The sequence below is a fragment of the Sander lucioperca genome, chromosome 21 (assembly GCF_008315115.2).
Source record: "Sander lucioperca isolate FBNREF2018 chromosome 21, SLUC_FBN_1.2, whole genome shotgun sequence".
NCBI classification, from domain to species: Eukaryota; Metazoa; Chordata; class Actinopteri; order Perciformes; family Percidae; genus Sander; species Sander lucioperca.
In genome coordinates this window covers 29081375-29099617 of record NC_050193.1, presented here as the reverse complement: position 1 = coordinate 29099617, position 18243 = coordinate 29081375, and the positions used below count along the sequence as shown (strand labels likewise).

Here is an 18243-nt window from a genome sequence, read left to right as displayed (position 1 = left end):
GTGTGGTGCCCCCTCATTTCTCCACAGATGAGGTGTAAGTAGGCTGAAAGCATTTCCTCTGTAATCTAAGGTGCCCTGTGCTGATTTTTAAGACATCAAACATAGGAGTAGGATGCAGGGCAGCAGGATGTGTGTGATAACAGAAATCAGCTGCAATTTGTGGATTAAGAGGGAGGACGGAGGAGGAGATGGAGGCAACGGGATTCAATGGAAGGGGAGACACAGAGTGATGAGAAATAAAGGGAGAGTGATTTTAGGTTTTGTCTGTGATTCAGGAAGCAGAATTAGGAGAAAAGAGAGGCAGGTAGAGCGTTTGTGCCAGAAGACGGAGAGGGTGGAGAGTATTTAAAACACTGAAAAGCATGAGTACAATGCCCTCAGTGGATGAAAAGGTTTTTGGATAAGATTATTTTAGCATTCTAAAGACTCATCTCAATTTCCTTTATATAAGAATAACACAAATAGAAACAGCTCATCACACAGATGACGACTTAAAACATCCGTCCCTGTGTGGGATGAGATGTTTTCAAATTACAGTCTGTCACAGATAATTATTCATCATCTGTGACATATGATAATATGCTAATGACATCCACTAATTTAAGTTTGAATAATTTCAATGTGATCTGACTATTATATTATTATTATTATTATTATTATTATTATTATTATTATTATTATTATTATTATTATAATACATGTTTGCATCTAATTACATTTAATTATGCGTATTAACATCTCAACCTGCAGGCGCATATTTTTTTTATTTATTTTCAACCTGCAGGTGCATATTGGTGTATGATTCATGTAGACCTACCAACGTTGATGAAGGATGTAAGCAAAATAAGGCCATTTATTTGTAAAGCACACTTCACACACAAAGGCAATTCCAAGTGTTTGGCATAATATGTTATACCATCAAACAGGAAATTCAAATAAAATATTGAAACACAAATGAAAAGAATAGAAACCATTATAAAAACAGCTAAATTAATACAAGATAGGTTTGTTGCATCTCTCCACTATTGTGATCTGATAAAGGCATATAATAATAATGTCTAATAATACATTTTAACTAGTTTTAGACCAACTTATTGTATAAATAAATCAATGATTCAGTAAGCCTATTTCCCCCACATAATTATATTTCTAGCAGTGTGGGGATGGCTTTGAAACAGCAAATAAAATGGTAAAGCTTAATTTTACTGTTTGTGATTTTCTTTTAATTTCCTATCCTATCCTAAAAGAACAACAGTAATCGGATACTGGAAAATAAAGACAAAATTCCCATTTATGTTCAAAGAAAAAATAATGGAAATCCAATCCAAATCCATTTTAATGATTTTCCTCCTATTGAAAAGAATGGTGTTCTAATTACTTATTGCCTGCAGTCTGTCGCCACCTGCTGTTTAATCGGGGTTGTAGCCTACTTCTTTTTTTTTTGTGATCAATTTTTTATTTGCACTTTCAGACATACAAAATAAATTCCACAACGTGTGACAGGTAATAGCAGATGGTGCACAGAACAGATAAACACAAATTGAACAAAAATCCTCTCCCACCCCCCACCCTCTGCGGTCTCGAGGAAAATAAAACAAACAAACAGAAACCACACCCTGCCTAGTCGCTCTCCTCTACTTCTTGTGGGGCTGAGGTCATTAAGTCTGATATTTGTGCTGCTGCGCTTTTCCATAGGTTGATAGTTGATGATTTGGCTTTGTTAATCCTTGCTGTAGAGAGCTCAAGCATAACTACGTCCAGAAAATACGCCAACCACTTAAGCAAGTGGTGGGGGGGGAGCCAGCGCTGAGCTATCATTTTCAACAGATATTTTTAGATGTAATTCAGAGTTCTTCTTCAGGCTATCATAGCAGACATGGATGGCTGTCACTCACGCACATTGGTAACGTATATGACAAAAGACAAATGTGTAACAACATACCCACTCTTGGTCAGAACATTAGATTTTTTTCTAGTCAAATTTTCTTCTGTCTCCCAAGCAGGTGTAATTTAGAGTCGTCATTAAGTAACAAAACAATCTGGTCAGTAGGAATTCGACATCCTATCACATCAAATATTATTGATGTTGTTTTATTCCAAAACTCATGCACCTGTTCACACTCCCAGACCATATGCAGGAAAGTTTCAGTGTGTTCAGGTTGACAGAACGTGCAATAGGGAGTGGGAATGACTTTAGAGACGTATCTCTTCTGGGGAGTCCAATATGTCCTATGACATATGTTGAAGTGAATATTTTTGTGTTCTTGGAACAGTGGAAAATGTTGTCCCAAACTGTCTCCCAATTAATTGTGTTCCCCTCGGGGCTCAGCTCTCGTTCCCATTTCTTTACTATTAGGAGTTCTCCTATGGATACTTGCATCAGTTTAGCATAAATCTTGGACACTAATCCTCTCACAGGGAAATCAACAAACCATTTAATGACTGGGTGTGCCTCAAGACTGTTTCCAAATGGCACTCCATAACATTTTAGGGCTGATCTTAAGCAAAGATAAAAGTAGAAGGATGTCCTGGGGACCTCAAATCTAGCTCTCAGGTTTTCAAAACTCAACATACCTTTCTCGTTGAATAGCTGGTATAAAGTATAAATACCTCTGCCACTCCACTGCTTACAAGCAAAGGGTTTGTTACCAGACATTAAGTGTGCATTGTGCCATATTGGTGTATCCAAATGCCATTTATTGGTGTAGTGTAGTTGCTCCTCCACCTGTTTAAAGTTGGTCAATGTGTTGGTGATAATAGGGCTTAAAAAAAGCCATACAGACAGTCAGTGCATTAGCATCAAGTTAGCCAGAGATAGTCAAGCACCTTGTAAAGTAAATATGTATATTTATAACGTTACTAATTAACAAATTATCAAGGAAATTTCCTCAGTGTGGGATCAATAAAGTCTAGTTTGAAAAACTCGGAACCGGAAAAGGATACATTTGCTCGATGCAGGACGTTTGATGCTGGTTACGTGTCCGAGCTGTCAGCCACGTCACCTCCTCTGAAATAACTTTCTTGTCAGTTTACTGCAGACACAGCGGAGTTTATGAGTGGACTCAGTAGACATTGTATCTAGTTTATCTACATGTTTTTAGATAACGTGCCAACGAGCAGTCGGACAGACTCGGAGTTCACCGTGCAGCCGTTAGCTTCTGTTTAGCTTTTTTATCTCGGCTTGTCGTTGTTTTACACTCGCTGAGCGCGTTTGCATTTTTTGGTGACTTAACAACTCCGCACTGTCTCTGGAGGACGTGTAAGGGCTGCACGGAGTTGTATTAACGTTTTGTTACCGAAGAACATCAACAACATGAATGTCTTTCGTCTGGCGGGTGACGTGTCACATCTGGTGGCTATCATTATCCTGTTACTGAAGATATGGAGGTCCAAATCCTGTGCTGGTAGGCTGACACTGACAACTGACTGCACTTTAACTTACTGGTGTGATTGAACTGTCTCGCTATAGCAATATGCACGCAGTTGTACACAGTATAAATACAGCTGTGACACAAGTACAGTGTTTTTGTAGATGTCAGTTAAGTTTATAATGCAGGGTGTTGGCATCATGCTGAGGGGTTCTGCAGGAGTGGAAGCTACGTGGCAATGTTAACAAAGCAGTCTGCTGCCTGCTCCACCTATTATAGCCTACATAACCCCTGTTGTTATAAAAGACACAAACTGCAGTATAGCTGCTCCTTTTGCTGTTAAATCATAAAATTGGGGGAATCATAACATTTTCTTCTTATATATGTGAGTTGTCCTGCACCAGAAAGTGGCCATCTACTTTTGGCTGCACATTAGACTGGGTTTAAACTCGTCTCTCTCTCTCTCTCTCTCTCTCTCTCTCTCTCTCTCTCTCTCTCTCTCTGTAGGAATCTCTGGGAAGTCTCAGGTGCTGTTTGCACTTGTCTTCACCACCAGGTATCTTGACTTGTTCACAGTCTACATCTCTGCTTACAACACGGTCATGAAGGTAAGAGTGTAGATCACACACAGATACATTCACACATGCCGTGACCCTGAACCTGAACCCAATGAAACCACACTCTGTTTTCACTAAGTGTCATGCTAGCACAACAAGTTAGGGTCATTCATTTTGCAGTAGTTTAAAGTCCAAAATGTGTCTCCAAATGTTGCCTATATCACACACAAACACAAAAACACACACACACACACACACACACACACACACACACACACACACACACACACACACACACACAGAGGTCAATCCAGGTTCACATACATACTGTATGTAATTACCACTGTATGCAAAGCAGTCTGTCCTAATTACTACAATGTTTCACGGTGTTTACATGGACTTTAATGGCCAATATATAATCAATATTCTACTCTGCTCTCAGGTGGTGTTCCTGGCTATGTCCTATGCTACTGTGTACCTGATCTACATGCGCTTCAGGAACACGGACAACTCTGAGAACGACACGTTCCGCGTGGAGTTCCTGTTGGTGCCAGTCATCGGGCTGTCCTTCCTAGAAAACTATGCTTTCACCCCACTGGAGGTAAATAGGCACTCAGGCGGTATCTTCAATACATTTGGGTCCAAGTGTAGAAAAGTTTAAATATCGTAAGATCACTCATGGCTGATAAACATGCAGCTTGAGGGGTTTATGGTCACTTTATGCTCAGTTTTTATTAATGTTGCATGTATATAGAGTACTTTTAACACGTCGGTTTAAGTCTCGTGTATCTCCCTCTCACTGATTCCATCCAGATCTTGTGGACCTTCTCCATTTTCCTGGAGGCCGTGGCCATAATGCCGCAGCTCTTCATGATCACCAAGACCGGCGAGGCGGAGTCCATCACCACCCACTACCTGTTCTTCCTCGGCCTCTACCGAGCCCTCTACATAGCCAACTGGGTGTGGCGTTACCACACCGAGGGCTTCTTCGACCATATCGCCGTGGTGTCCGGCGTCGTGCAGACCATTTTCTACTGCGATTTCTTCTACCTTTACGTCACAAGAGGTGAGTAAAGAGTGACTATTGCAAAGCGGATTATTTAGTATACAAATTGTTGGCTTTGGAGACTTCTGGCTGATTTCAGCTCCGATTGCTTTAGATCAGAGTTAAAGCATTTAGGATGGTCCTAATCTATAGAGCTCCAGCTGGTATTTTGACTTTTCCTGAGTAACCAATCAATCACATCATCTGTGAAATATCCAAAATAATGATAAAAGCTCATTATAATTTGCCAGACCCAAAATTGTTGCTTGGCAAATACCCAAAGTAACATTTTCTTCTGATATATTTACTTATTTATTTATTACTGTGTTCATATTGCTTAGGTCTCTTTTTTATTATGTCTTATTTCATGTTTTACTATGTTGTCTTGTCATACTATGTGTCACCACCAGGGGAAGTGCAATTGAATTTCGTTATGTGCAATGACAATAAAGGCATTCTATTCTATTCTATTCTATTCTAAAACATGTTGTACATGTATTAGTCTAGCTTCCTATACCCCAAAGAATAGATTTCAAAATTCTTCTGCTGGTTTCTAAGTCGCTAAATGGTTTAGGGCCAAATTACCTTTCGGATCTACTTGTTAACTATGAACCGCAGAGGCCTCTAAGATCATCAGGGACAGGTTTGCTTGCCATCCACAGAATCAGAACAAAAAAGGGGGAAGCAGCGTTCACTTTCTATGCACCACGTATCTGGAACAAACTTCCGGTAAACTGTAGATCGGCACCTACACTCAGCTCTTTTAAATCAAGGCTGAAGACCTTTCTTTTCGATACTGCCTTTGTTTAATTCTTTGCACTGCACTGTATTGGGAATTTTATTCATTTATTCCTGTATTTAATCTGTTTAAGATTAACTGTTTTTAATTTTGTATGAATTGCTTTTAATTTTGTATTAACTATTTTTAATTTTGTATTAACTTGTATTAATTTCTAACTGTGTTTTAATGTTTTATGTAAAGCACATTGAATTGCACCGCTGCTGAAATGTGCCATACAAATAAAATTGCCTTGCCTTGCCTAGCCTAGTCAGGGCTAGACTAGGCTGTGTGCTGTGGTTACGAGAAATGAATTGTATTCTGTAAAGAGTATTGTCTGCTGGGTTGTTAGTTTTTATTCTGGGTTTTCCAGTTCAAGAGGACAAGCATCCTTCTTGGCAGCAGTTCAAGCAAAGAGTCAGAATCTGGTTAGGAGACTGGGAATAGCGTTTGGTGTTAGCTCACCTGGTAAACAGAGAAATGTTGAACGTTTGATTTTGTGGTTTCAAAAGCAAACTCTCACCTCAAGCTTGCTTTGTTCTTCCTCTTTGTCCTCTGCCTGTCTGCAGTGCTTCGAGGAAGAGGAAAGATGAGTCTGCCGATGCCCATTTAAAGCAGACGTCTGTGCCGCTCAGCCACCCATCTGTGCCTGCTACAGCTCAGCATCTGAACACAGACCCTGCCGTTCAACTGTACATGTTTAGCAATGGGACTAATGGTCTGACATCATTCTGTAGACCCAAATGTGTGCATCTCTAGAGATTGATTTTCTGTGTGATTGATACTTTGTGTGCGAGCTTGTATGTCTGCAAGTGCGTGTATGCATATGTGTGCATACATGCGCTGATGCATGTTTTTTTGTTTTTCTTTATAAGATGCAAATGTGACACTGGAGATGTGTCCCCGATGTGCACGTGGAACTTAAATTCAGGCAAGTGATTGACAATATAGACACTGTGTATTTGTCTTCACTTTCCCTTATAGGGTCCGAGAGAGACGTTGTCTCTGGAGACTGTTACAATGTTGAATCCACGCAATTGTAGGTAGATTGTAGATTGTCTGTAGCTTCAGATCCAGAGTTTCCTGCGTTAAAGCTGTAAGAGTGTCCAAAGTTTCATGTCAAAGCTTTCTACACTTTATCCAACATTTTACAATCTGTCTTCTCTGATCATTAAAGGTGCTGTAGGTAGGATAGATCCAGGACTTAGCCAAAAAATTTGAACATCAACAACTTCTCAGTCCCTCCCCCCTTTCTGCTAAAGGCCAAACGGTCTCCTAAGCCCCTCCCCCCACAAGGGAGAATGAATGTGTGCATGAGCAGTGATTGACACGCAGTTAGACCCCCCCCCCCCCCCCTGGCCCTGATTGGTGCATCTGAACAGGGAGCTGTGGATTTTTGCAAATCGCACTACAGGCTGTAGGTGGAGCCTGTGTTTTTTTTTAATGACCTGCTTCATGTTGTTCTTCTCGAACATAAGGTCAGCAAAGTTTCAGCAAATATGACAGAAAGTTAGTTTTATAAGTCTTACCTACTGCACCTTTAACAAGAGTGACATGTATTGCAGTACATTTTCCACAAAGTGTCTTTCTTTTTGTCTATGTAATTTTAACACTCCCTGAGTAGTTTACTGTATCACATGCAAATGACTTTACTTAATGCTGAGTATGTTCCTTTTTGTATTTCCACTTAATCCTCGTCTTTTATATTCCAGTGTATTTCTTCATGGGAGCAAAAAGGGCTAAACATTTTGTCATGTCTTAAATTAAGTGACGCCAAAGATAAAACAGATAACTGCTGCAATGTTTTAGTCAAACACGTTGTGGTTTCCTTGTCTTAAAAAAAAAAAAAAAAAAAAAAAAAAAGGGGGAAATGGCAGCAGGGTGTGTTCAATTTCTGTAAAAGATTGACCTGTTTTTGTCACAAGTTAAATTGCAAACCATGTGAATGACTTTACCTTTTATTATAACATGAGTTATCGCAATTCAAAGGTGTGGCTATGTTCTTTGTTACCAATCCACAAAGACTGCAACACACCAGGATGTTTACCTTTCTGACGGGTACACACGCACACGCACATGCATTCTTATTTAACAGTGTGGTCTGAAAGTGCAGTTGTGCATTGTTCTGATGTGACTTACGGCATAAGATGCACAATGAAAAAACACAGCTAAATAGAGCTGCAACTAACAGTTATTTTCATAGTCTATAAATAAACTTGCCTAGTCGGTTAAACTTGTTGATTATTTTCCCTGATTAATCGGCTGTCGTTCGGTGTTTCCCAAAGCCCAAGATGACATCCTCAAATGTCTTGTTTTGTCCACAACTCAAAAGATATTCAGTTTATTGTCATTGAGGAGTGCAGAAACTAGAAAATATTTACATTTAAAGGGGAACTATGCAGTTTTTTTTAGCTTAATTTACCTTAACTGAACAGCTTCGGAGTCATTGGAATGGTTATATGACTTTTTTCGAGTTGAATGGTGGTCGTCTCGCTCCCCCCTAGCGCCTGTGAGTGGAAAAAACACCCTTGCAACTTTGGGCCGGCGGGCCACCAGTCTCAGCGTCAGGAAGTATCGTGTGATATCAGGTCTCGCGATGTAACAAATTGCTTCACGGCACTGCACACATACGCCCATTCAGGAACCGGCTAACAAGGTAGTGATGGAGTTTTTCACACTATCGTCATGGCTGAGCCTGCAAAAAAGAAGCAGAAAGCTAGGAAAGCATTGTCGGAGGAACAGAGAAAGAGGAAACGGCAGACTGACCGAGGGAGGAGTCAGACACAAGTAAACATAGGAGCAGCCAAATATCTATTCCCAAGCTGTAGGGGGAGCTCTACAGAGAAACCTGCGAGAAAACAGCGAAGAAATGGCCAAAACTGCATAGTGCCTCTTTAAGAAGCTGGAATCAGAAATTTCTTTGAAAAACGACTCAAGCCAAATAGTAGCCGATTCATTTAATAGTTGACAACAAACTGATTAATAGATTCATCTTTGCAGCTTTACAGCTAACATTTTCTCTCACCTCTACATTGTGCCTGTGTTTACTGCACTGAGGGACACTTGACTGACTGTCTTCAGTGAGGTGTTTTCAGGAAAGTTTTTCTGTGTTTATATAACACCTTGCTTCCTTCCCTCACCGCTCCTCCCACCGCTTTTGCAGCTGAAGTGATGGAGAGCGGCGATGCTGCCAGAGCTGCTGCCCTCTCCATCACCTTCACCTTCGTCACAGCCTTCCCTTTCTCCTCGTCCTTCCCCATGATCCCTGCCCCCTCTGCAGCACCTTTCCCCACAGCAGTCATCAGCTCGCACCAGAAAAGCCTCTCTGCCCGTTTCCTGGCCTCTTCTTCCTCACTCCTCATCCTCTCAAACTCTGGTCTCTGCTCCTCTTTGTCTTTAGCCGCCTTCTGTGGGGACACAGTGTGTCTTCTTTCTCCCAGAATCCTCTCTTGCGCCTCTCTGATGGCCCGCTCAGCCTCCTTGAACATCTCACTGCTATAGCAACTGCCTCCATTTTCCGCCACAGTCTTGTCTATCTTCTTCAGGAGCTGTATGACCTGTGGTGAGCTGTCCGTTGTCTCGTCCTGTTCACTGTTCGCAAAGACATGATACCCGCCATGGCAGCTGCTGACAAACTCCGACAGCTCACCGCTCTCTCCCAGGAAGTCCTCGATGCGTTTGCCCTGCAGCCGTTCTCCCCAGGTGAACAACACCATGGTAAACCTGGTGGCTTCAGGTCCAAACGTAGCCTTGATCCACTCTAAGGCGTCCCTCTCCTCCTGGGTGAACCTGCCGGGCTGCAGGGTCACCAGAAAGACATGGGGTCCCGGAGAGGACAGGACAACGCACTGCCCCACCTCTGTCATGACTTCCTCGGGGTTCAGGTGTGTGTGCAAGAAACCCGGAGTGTCAATCACAGAGACGCTCCGCCCGTCTACTGTCCCAGTCTGTCTCGTGCACTGTGTGGTGACGGAGCAGGGGGAGACGCTGACCCAGAAGGCAGACCTGCCCAGGATGGTGTTGCCTGCGGAGCTTCTGCCTGTTCCCGTCCTCCCCAACAGAACAATCCTCAGGGGTTCAGCCTCTGATGTTGGAGGTGACGCGTCACAGACTGGAACAAAGTTACAACCAGAGTGCACGTTTTATTTTCACAGTCGATTATATTTTCTTGATTAATCACTATTGCTGGGCGATACGGAGAAAATCAAATATCACGATATTTTTGACCAAATACCTCAATATCGATACCGCAACAAAATTGTAGTGTTGACTATTGGTGCTTTCACAAAATATTTATACAATGAGATTTTTGATAAATAATCATCAGTAATGTGGATATAATGACTAAGCGGGTAAAGGCAAATAATAGAACAGTTACAAATGACATCACTTTACTGTAATGCAGCCTTTAAAACCAGGAAAAGACAACACTTATGCCATATTACGATATCCAAAATCTAAGACGATATCTAGTCTCATATCACGATATCGATATAATATCGATATATTGCCCAGCACTATTAATCACTAAGTTTTTTGGTTTATAAAATGTCAAAAAATGGTTAAAAAAATCTGTTTTCCAGAAAGATGACATTGTTTTGTCCACAAGTCAAAGATTTTCAGTCTACTGTCACAGAGGAGTGAAGAAACTAGAAAAAAAAAATCACATTTAAAAAGCTGGAATAAGAGAATTTCTACTTTGTATCATAAAAAATGACTCAAACCGATTATTGAAATAGTTGGAGATTAATTTAACAGTTTGCAACTAATCCATTCATCTTTGCAGCTCTAAAGATTTCAGATCATATTTGAGCTGACTGAATTATTAATCATGAATTAGGTTGGATTTTAATATAGCCTACCCAGTCGCGGCGACGTATTGGCGATGTAATCAAAATACATCGGGGATATGTAGTATTTTGGTAGTTTGCTCACTGGCACGACGTCCCCGCGACGTCGCTGCGCTACGTTTCAGCGACATATAGCCGCTCTCTCCGCGACGTGTACATATATACATCGTTCTAACGTATGCCATACGTCGTGGAGATGTAGGCTTATATACATCGTTCTAACGTATGCAATACATTGTAGAGATGTAGGCTTATATACATCGTTCTAACATCTGCTATACATCTTACAGATGTGGTCATCTTCCTGTTATACATAGTACAGATGTCAGGCTCTACATCCACAAGATATCATTTATACAGTCTGCAGATGTCAGGCGCTACATACCGTATATGTTATCCTAACATACCTTTACTCTTTAAATGTTGATAAAATAAATTACAAATTACTTACCTTAGTACACCGAGAATATTTTAGATAGGGGGCCTAATTAACATTTTACTGCTATAACTACTACTACTTTATAATAAACTATAGCTACAGTCCAATAATACCAGTCTAATCTGTAGAAATCATAGTCTAGAAGATGACAAACAATTATTAACCTAATTACTTGAAAACATCTTAAATCACTCTGTAGGATCGCTGGTATAAACAAGACCAGTAAACTTCTCACTTTTTGCTGAACAAACATTTATTTTGAACTATATAATTAATCAATAAACATAAAAAACATTAACAAATATTAAAACATTAAAATAAAGAATTATCTAGGAGAAACTCTTTGATGGCCTTCTCGGCCTCCGCTTCCGTCGGCGCCTGGAGGACAGGGTTCCTCATTACTGCTGCTGTAATAAAATCGTTCGATTCGAATTATTATCATACTATTTATTTTGTTTTATCTAGTCTTCTCAGTTTTCTATAGAGGTAAAATGGTATAGAATGGTTTCTGCACAGCAAGTGAATAAGAGACTGGTTTAACTTAGTGGAATATATATATTTAAAAAATTTAATAATTCTGGATTCGCTTCTAGTGAATGTTAAAAATGTTAAAAACGTAACGTTTTAACCAAGGACCCTTTCAGTGTTCGGGCTGGTAAGTTGATATACCCCGAAACAAATTATCCGCTGAAATATAGACGTTTCTTTAACCATTGCAAAGTCTATGTGAAAAGTCTTTCTGGGCCATGGGGTGCAGTACCACCGTTATCCACTAAACCCATGGTGGCTTTTAGACTTGGCGCTCTTCCTGGAGGCTTGGCCAGACCACATCAAGATGTTGAGTCTGGGAACTCTCCATTGACAGGGCTCAATCCGAGGGGTGAGATAAACGGTTGTCTTTCAAACTCCCTCTGCATGCAATAGGATAGCGCTACAACCAGGCTGATCCTGCAAGAGATCATAAAGTAGTATTCACTCAGTTAAATTGTAGAAATCTACCACAAAACAACTGTCCAAATAAATAAATAAATAAATAAATAAATATATATATATATATATATATATATATATATATATATATATATATATATATATATATATATATATATATATACACACACACACACACACACACACACACATACATACATACATACATACACACACACACAAAAACGTCTCCGGTAAGTAACAACCTTAACCATCATTTAATGGCCTATCAAAAGACTACAACATTTTTTGTGAAATCAGAGATCTTTCTTACTGTGCATGCATTTTTTTTTCTCCATATTTAGCTTTGCGTTCCCCCATGTCCACACCAAGGCCCAGTATTGACAGCTAGAAATTTTGTATTATGAAATAAGACATCCAAGGGATGCATATAATTCTTCCAGTCTCTGCGTGAAGTAATGTAAACAAAAAATAAGTATACGCAAATTACACACCTCTCCAAGTATGATGAGAATGTCATTTTTCTCCCTGAACAGGATCGGCAACAGCAGGATTGCAGCTCTGAAATCAATCCCTGAAAAATAAGTAAAAAAAAATAAAAGAAAGTGTATTAGGTGAATGTACAGTGTATTTTGGTTGGTTAGGCCTTATCTTGTCTGAAGACAAATAGAAAAGAAATTAAGTTTAAATGGCTCCACAACACTAGGGGTGACCACGGCTGATCAGTGAGTGTTACCAGGGACATCTTCGGTGAGGGCAGCCTCTCTTTCCTCCAAAGCCAGATCTGCAAGGGGAGATTTCCTTTGAGTCAGTCTAAGCACTGTGGGTACTAGGATCTTAAAGCCATCTTAAAATCTTCGGCAGATATTCATTCTGCAACACAGCACAAACAGGAAACAGGAAACATGTCACAACATTATCATAGGATTTTAAAATTAAATTTCAAAGAGAGCCTTTAGTAATTTAATATGAACTCCAACACAAATATAAGGAAAAAAAACATGTAGACAAACCCTGCATGGACTCTTACAATAAAACAATAGTCTTAAAATGTATGGCAAATTAACCATACTGTAACAATACTGTTACAATAAAAGTCCTGCAGTGTAAATGTTACTTAAACAAAAGTCTGTAAGTATTATCAGGATAATGTAGTTAAACATTAAAACATGTTAGAAAGTGTAAAGGATCCAACCAGTTGTGTGTTTAATGGACTAATCATCTCAGTTTACTTTAGAATCAAACATCAGATTTTATAAACTACATGTGTTCTGTGAGCAGTAATCTTAATGTGTAAAGTAACTAGTAACTGTAACAGATGAATCTGTAACAGATGAATGTAGCGGAGTAACTAAAGTAACTAGTAACTAAAGCTGTAACAGATGAATGTAGTGGAGTAACTAAAGTAACTAGTAACTAAAGCTGTAACAGATAAATGTAGTGGAGTAAAAAGTAGAAAGTGGAATGAAAAGAAAAGACTCAAGTAAAGTAGAAGTACCTCAACATTTAGACTGAAGTACAGTACTGGAGTAAATGTACTTAGTTACATTCTACCCCTGCGTTCGGACTACAAAGACTGTGCAAGATTATGCATTACAGTGTGTACACCCTAATGCATAATGTTACACTACATAAACTACCGGAGCCAGGTGAATTCAGATCCAGATAAAAACTTCTTCAGTAGTAACCTTTACATTTTATATTATTTATATGTCTATGAGATTATAGAGTTATTTTCCATGGTTCTACTTGGGCCTAATGTTATAACAATCGCATAACATTACTGTTACCGGTACCTTGATTCCACTGTAGCCTTCTCTGAATGTACCGGGACAGGCTCAACGGTTAGTGTCACGGTTTCTTTCCACTGCTGTACAAATCGGTTGAATTTGGCTTGCTTCTTAAACGATCCTTCAAAGAGGTATGAAACCATCCTCTCAGTCAATCCATAGTCCACTGCTTCTCCGTCAACTTCATTATCTAACCTACAATACAGAAAAGAAAAACAGCAATGTTAACCACCACTGTGGTAACAGCATAATGTAACGTTACCACATTTAAAAAGCACATTATGCAATCACGTTTCTCTATCATTCTCCGTTTGGTCCGGACCTAATATCCATATAAAAACACAAAGTAGGGTGCCCAGATAGCTCAGTTGGTAGAGCGGGCGCCCATATATATAGAGGTTTACTCCTCGACGCAGCGGCCGTGGGTTTGACTCCGACGTGCGGCCCTTTGCTGCATGTCATTCCCTTTCATGTCTTCAGCTGTCCTGTCTATTGAAGGCCTAAAATGCCCAAAAAAATAATCTTAAAAAAAAAAGAGGCGTACCTCATTAGAGACGCTGGAAAAGTGTGTGTGTCTCTCTCTCTCTCTCTCTCTCTCACACACACACACACACACACACACACACACACACACACACACACACACTATATTAATATAACGTAACGTTAGGCCTATCTTACTTTTTTATTAATAATGATAATCGGGTTATTTTGAAAACAGCAGCTAGCTAGCTAACGTTAAATGTTAAGCTTAGCTAGCTACTCGAAAGGGAGGTTAACCGTTGGTTAACCGTTGGTCGGTTCTGTCAGTTAACGTTAACGTGACTGGTGTTGTAACTTGACGTTAGTCTTTGTAGGTTAATTAACGTTAACATTACATGGTTTTACGAAAATGTTCTAAGACAGTTTGACGACAAAATAAAGAATAAATCATCATTTCAAACCCTCACTGGCTACCGATAGTCACATTCCGCCCAAATGGCTTTGCTTTACCATTAACATATATTTAAGAACAAAAGACTTTTAGGCGGCAAAGACGCTTTTTATTGTTCTCCTCTGACGCAGTCCAGCTAACGTTTTATAGCTAGAGTTAACGTAAGTCAGAAGAAAAGACTTTTCGGCGGCAAAAACGTTTTTTTCTCCTCTGACGCAGTAGTTTTATAGCTAACGTTAATGTTAGCTAGCTATCTCGATGGTCAACTGTAGCTAAGTACCGTTAGCTAGCTAAGTACCATGTCGTAACATGTAGAATGGCAATATGGGACATAATACTGCTAATGTTTTAACTAACTAACCTGTAAACGTTAATAATGGCAATCATCAATGTCGAGTGTAGCTAGCTAATGTTGACAGAGTATGAACTTGGCTAGTGCTAACGGTAAAGTTAACTTCCAACTTTGAATATTAACACCACAAACACAGATTAAAAATGCACATAATTTACCTTTGAATTTACTTCGCTCCTCTTCAGTGACCTTTATTCCAAAACGAAGTAAGCCCGTGATTAAATCCTCCGTTGCTAAATGTCCAAGCGCCATCCTCCCGACTTTGATCGACACTGACGGAGACTGACAGTTGGATCACTGTCGATTCACTCATGTATCCTTCCGCGCTGAAGTATTTATGCTTCCGCCGAGTCGAGCTCTCGTTAGCATGTAGCTAGATCCTTTCAATAGAACACAACTTAATTATTTGTCTGTTTCATTCTAATATAAATAGGGTAAAGGGTTTGAAAATTAAATTAAATAGGCTACTGTTTGTGAATATAAATATAAATTATTACATAGGCCTACTCCTCATTAACATGATTAAAAATGATTCAAAGGGACACTTCACCAAAAAAACATCATGATTTATTTTGCCATTGTCTACTACGTGAAGACATATGGCTACTCAAAGATAATTTACACAAGTTCAGATTATTATAGAAAATAGCACACTAACACATTAAAAGTTGCTGGGCAGAATTCAGATTCACTGTCCATCACATCAACAGTGTGTGTAGTAAAGATGTCCAGACGCTCATTAAACGATGCTTTCAAATGACCCGTGAACAACTGAGGAACTTTTAATACATCGTTCCGACATAGTTAATACGTCGCTGCGATGTATAGATTGCGATCATAATAAGACCTCCAGACGCTCAATAAACGATGCTTCATTATTCTTCTTTATGACCCGCGATCAATTGCAGACGAAGCGATCAATTGCATACGTCGTGCCGACGTATGTGTGCTTACTGGGTATATGATATTCTAAATGGCTATTATTAATATTATTATTATTATTATTATTATTATTATTTTTGTGGATAGTAGCCTGCAGTGCAATGGCACAATAGTTGCCCTGATCAGCAACTTTAAGTGATAACACTAACAGTAATCTACATACCTTTATGTGACGCAGCATTTTCAGGTGACGACATCCTAACAGAGAACCTACAATAGAGCCTCTGGACCTGCCGGTTTTTCGGTGCCAGGAAATAACAGGAGACTGATTCCGTATGTTCCCGCTGTGATTTAGATTGTTTTCTTGCTTTTAATTGTCATTTACTGAGCACCACACCCCGCAGAGAGCATCACATCAGAGCAGCTGCAGTCCACGGGCGAGCAGAGAGGCGCTCCACACTGCCACCGCGATGCCTTCCACCCCTAAGGTAGAGGGATACAGGGAAGACCACCATATCATTATATATCATAAACACTGTTGTTAAAACGTCTCTTCACTATTACAGCGACCACCAATGCTGATGTAACTGTTGTTAGTTGTGATAATCAGTTTTGTTCTAGTAGCTGACTGTGACCACTAGAGGGCAGTGAGCACTCACAGTTCTAGTAGTCTCAGGTCAACACTGACTCTCCACCTAGAGCAGTGGGGTCAAACTCAGTTTCCCAGAGGGCCAGACTGGAAAATGAGAAACACATCAAGGGCCAGACATGTAGAGATTATTGACATGCTTTTATTTAAGAGAAAAAGTCAAATATTTTGACTGTATTATTGCATTTCTCATATACTGTAGGCCTCTCACTAACATTGTGGGCCTCATAAAGCCCCAAAAGAGTTCCTCAGCCAGCAACAAATACGTTGAGAAAAGCGTCAAAAAAGTTGGAAAAAGGCCGTAAAAAAAGCATCAAAATTGTCTGAATCAGACTACAAGTGACAAAAACATCAGAAAATGAAAAAAAAAACCATCGTAAAAAGCGCCAACAACTTCAGAAAAAGTAGCAAAACGTTGAGTAAAGCATCCAAAATGTTAAAACAAAGTGCCTAAAGCATTGAAAAAAGCGCATAAACCGCCGGAAAAGGCGTCAAAAATGTTGAAAAAATGCACCAAAAATGTAAAAAAATTAAATAAAAGCACCAAAAACTTTGGAAAAAGCGACAAAAACTAGTTGGTCCTAAATTTATTGTGAACCTAAATTAAAATGCAGGCCGGATCAAAACCTGCGAGGGGCCGGATTTGGCCCCCGCGCCTCGAGTTTGACACCTGTGACCTAGAGTCACACAGTATACATAATACATACACATAATATTTTCCGTGAAAACAATTAAAAGAGACAGTTGTGTGTCTAATATCAAACTACATTGAACCATCTTCAACAGGGGGTCCATGACCCCGAGGGGGTCCTCAGAGTCAATGCAGGGGGGGCCGCCAAATTACTGTTAAGTCTTAACATTGATCCAACATATTATTAGCTAGGGTGTAATTTCCCGTTTGTGTTCCCCCCCCCACACACACACTTTCAAATTGTAAATGTTTTTGACTATGACATGATTCTCTCAAGTCTTGTCGATCGCCCCTATATTAAACAATAAAGAAAGTAAGACATCTTTTTTTATATACATAGCTTAGCACTATTCTTTCTGGCAGAATGTATCATTATGATCAACTTCATTATTTCATGGATTTTGTATTATCATAGTGCCTAAATGTATATGCAGGAAATGGGATTCAAACGAAAATATTTTTCTGGCAGAGGACCCCCAGACATAGAGGTTGTTTCATCACAATACAACTAGCCAGATAACTTTAGTGAATCATTGAGGCATACTCATCAGTGGCACCTAAGGGGAAAAATGAGATTGTGCTTGTTAATTTTAGGCAAAAATTACAACGTTCTGCTCTGAACTCCTAATCAGTGACTATTTGATGATGCAAAGAGCTAGCACTAAGTTAATTAGAAATTGAATATATCACTTTGTACCCTCCTTATCACAGAAATGTTATTACAAAGTGCATGTACTCTGTTAAGTCTACTCATTTCTAACAGCAGGGACAAAACCATCCACAGATTGCTCAATTAGATTTTCTTTTAACCTAATAGTCTCCGAAATAGATGTCCCCATGTTTTCACTTCATCATAAGGATGAGATGTGATAAATGTGGCAATTAAACTGAGCTTTGATGGTTTTACATCAGGCCATCAAAGTAAATAAGAATGAGTTGTCAGGCCTTAACAAATCT

General features: G+C 39.6%; 2 protein-coding genes and 1 long non-coding RNA gene across 3 annotated transcripts; 1 reads left to right on the top strand and 2 right to left on the bottom strand.

Annotated features, from left to right (window-relative positions):
• The first annotated feature begins 2963 nt into the window (after window positions 1-2963).
• On the top strand, window positions 2964-6923 carry kdelr3 (KDEL endoplasmic reticulum protein retention receptor 3). Its single transcript, XM_031320827.2, has 5 exons — window positions 2964-3404; window positions 3876-3976; window positions 4368-4526; window positions 4739-4991; window positions 6318-6923. Exons 1-5 carry the CDS (start codon window positions 3314-3316, stop codon window positions 6359-6361), a joined length of 648 nt encoding a protein of 215 aa, XP_031176687.1. The 5' UTR covers window positions 2964-3313; the 3' UTR covers window positions 6362-6923.
• A 1831-nt stretch (window positions 6924-8754) lies between these two features.
• On the bottom strand, window positions 8755-16549 carry LOC116065348 (GTPase IMAP family member 7-like). Its single transcript, XM_031320822.2, has 2 exons — window positions 16170-16549; window positions 8755-9859 (listed from the first exon to the last, which is right to left on the bottom strand). Exons 1-2 carry the CDS (start codon window positions 16201-16203, stop codon window positions 8826-8828), a joined length of 1068 nt encoding a protein of 355 aa, XP_031176682.1. The 5' UTR covers window positions 16204-16549; the 3' UTR covers window positions 8755-8825.
• Window positions 11935-15466, bottom strand: LOC116065358. Its single transcript, XR_004108707.2, has 5 exons — window positions 15223-15466; window positions 13785-13968; window positions 12725-12861; window positions 12483-12562; window positions 11935-11985 (listed from the first exon to the last, which is right to left on the bottom strand). It is a non-coding gene; the product is annotated as an uncharacterized LOC116065358 (long non-coding RNA).
• Window positions 16550-18243: the final 1694 nt, after the last annotated feature.

Bases quoted from the DNA above. Each gene is read 5' to 3' on its own strand.
- kdelr3 (XM_031320827.2), top strand. From the start codon at position 3,314: ATGAATGTCTTTCGTCTGGCGGGTGACGTGTCACATCTGGTGGCTATC. The intron at 3,405-3,875 runs GTAGGCTGACAC...CTCTCTCTGTAG, and splicing joins GAGGTCCAAATCCTGTGCTG to GAATCTCTGGGAAGTCTCAG. The intron at 4,992-6,317 runs GTGAGTAAAGAG...GCCTGTCTGCAG, and splicing joins CTACCTTTACGTCACAAGAG to TGCTTCGAGGAAGAGGAAAG.
- LOC116065348 (XM_031320822.2), bottom strand. From the start codon at position 16,203: ATGTCGTCACCTGAAAATGCTGCGTCACATAAAG. The intron at 9,860-16,169 runs GTATGTAGATTA...ACTTTGTTCCAG, and splicing joins AAATGCTGCGTCACATAAAG to TCTGTGACGCGTCACCTCCA.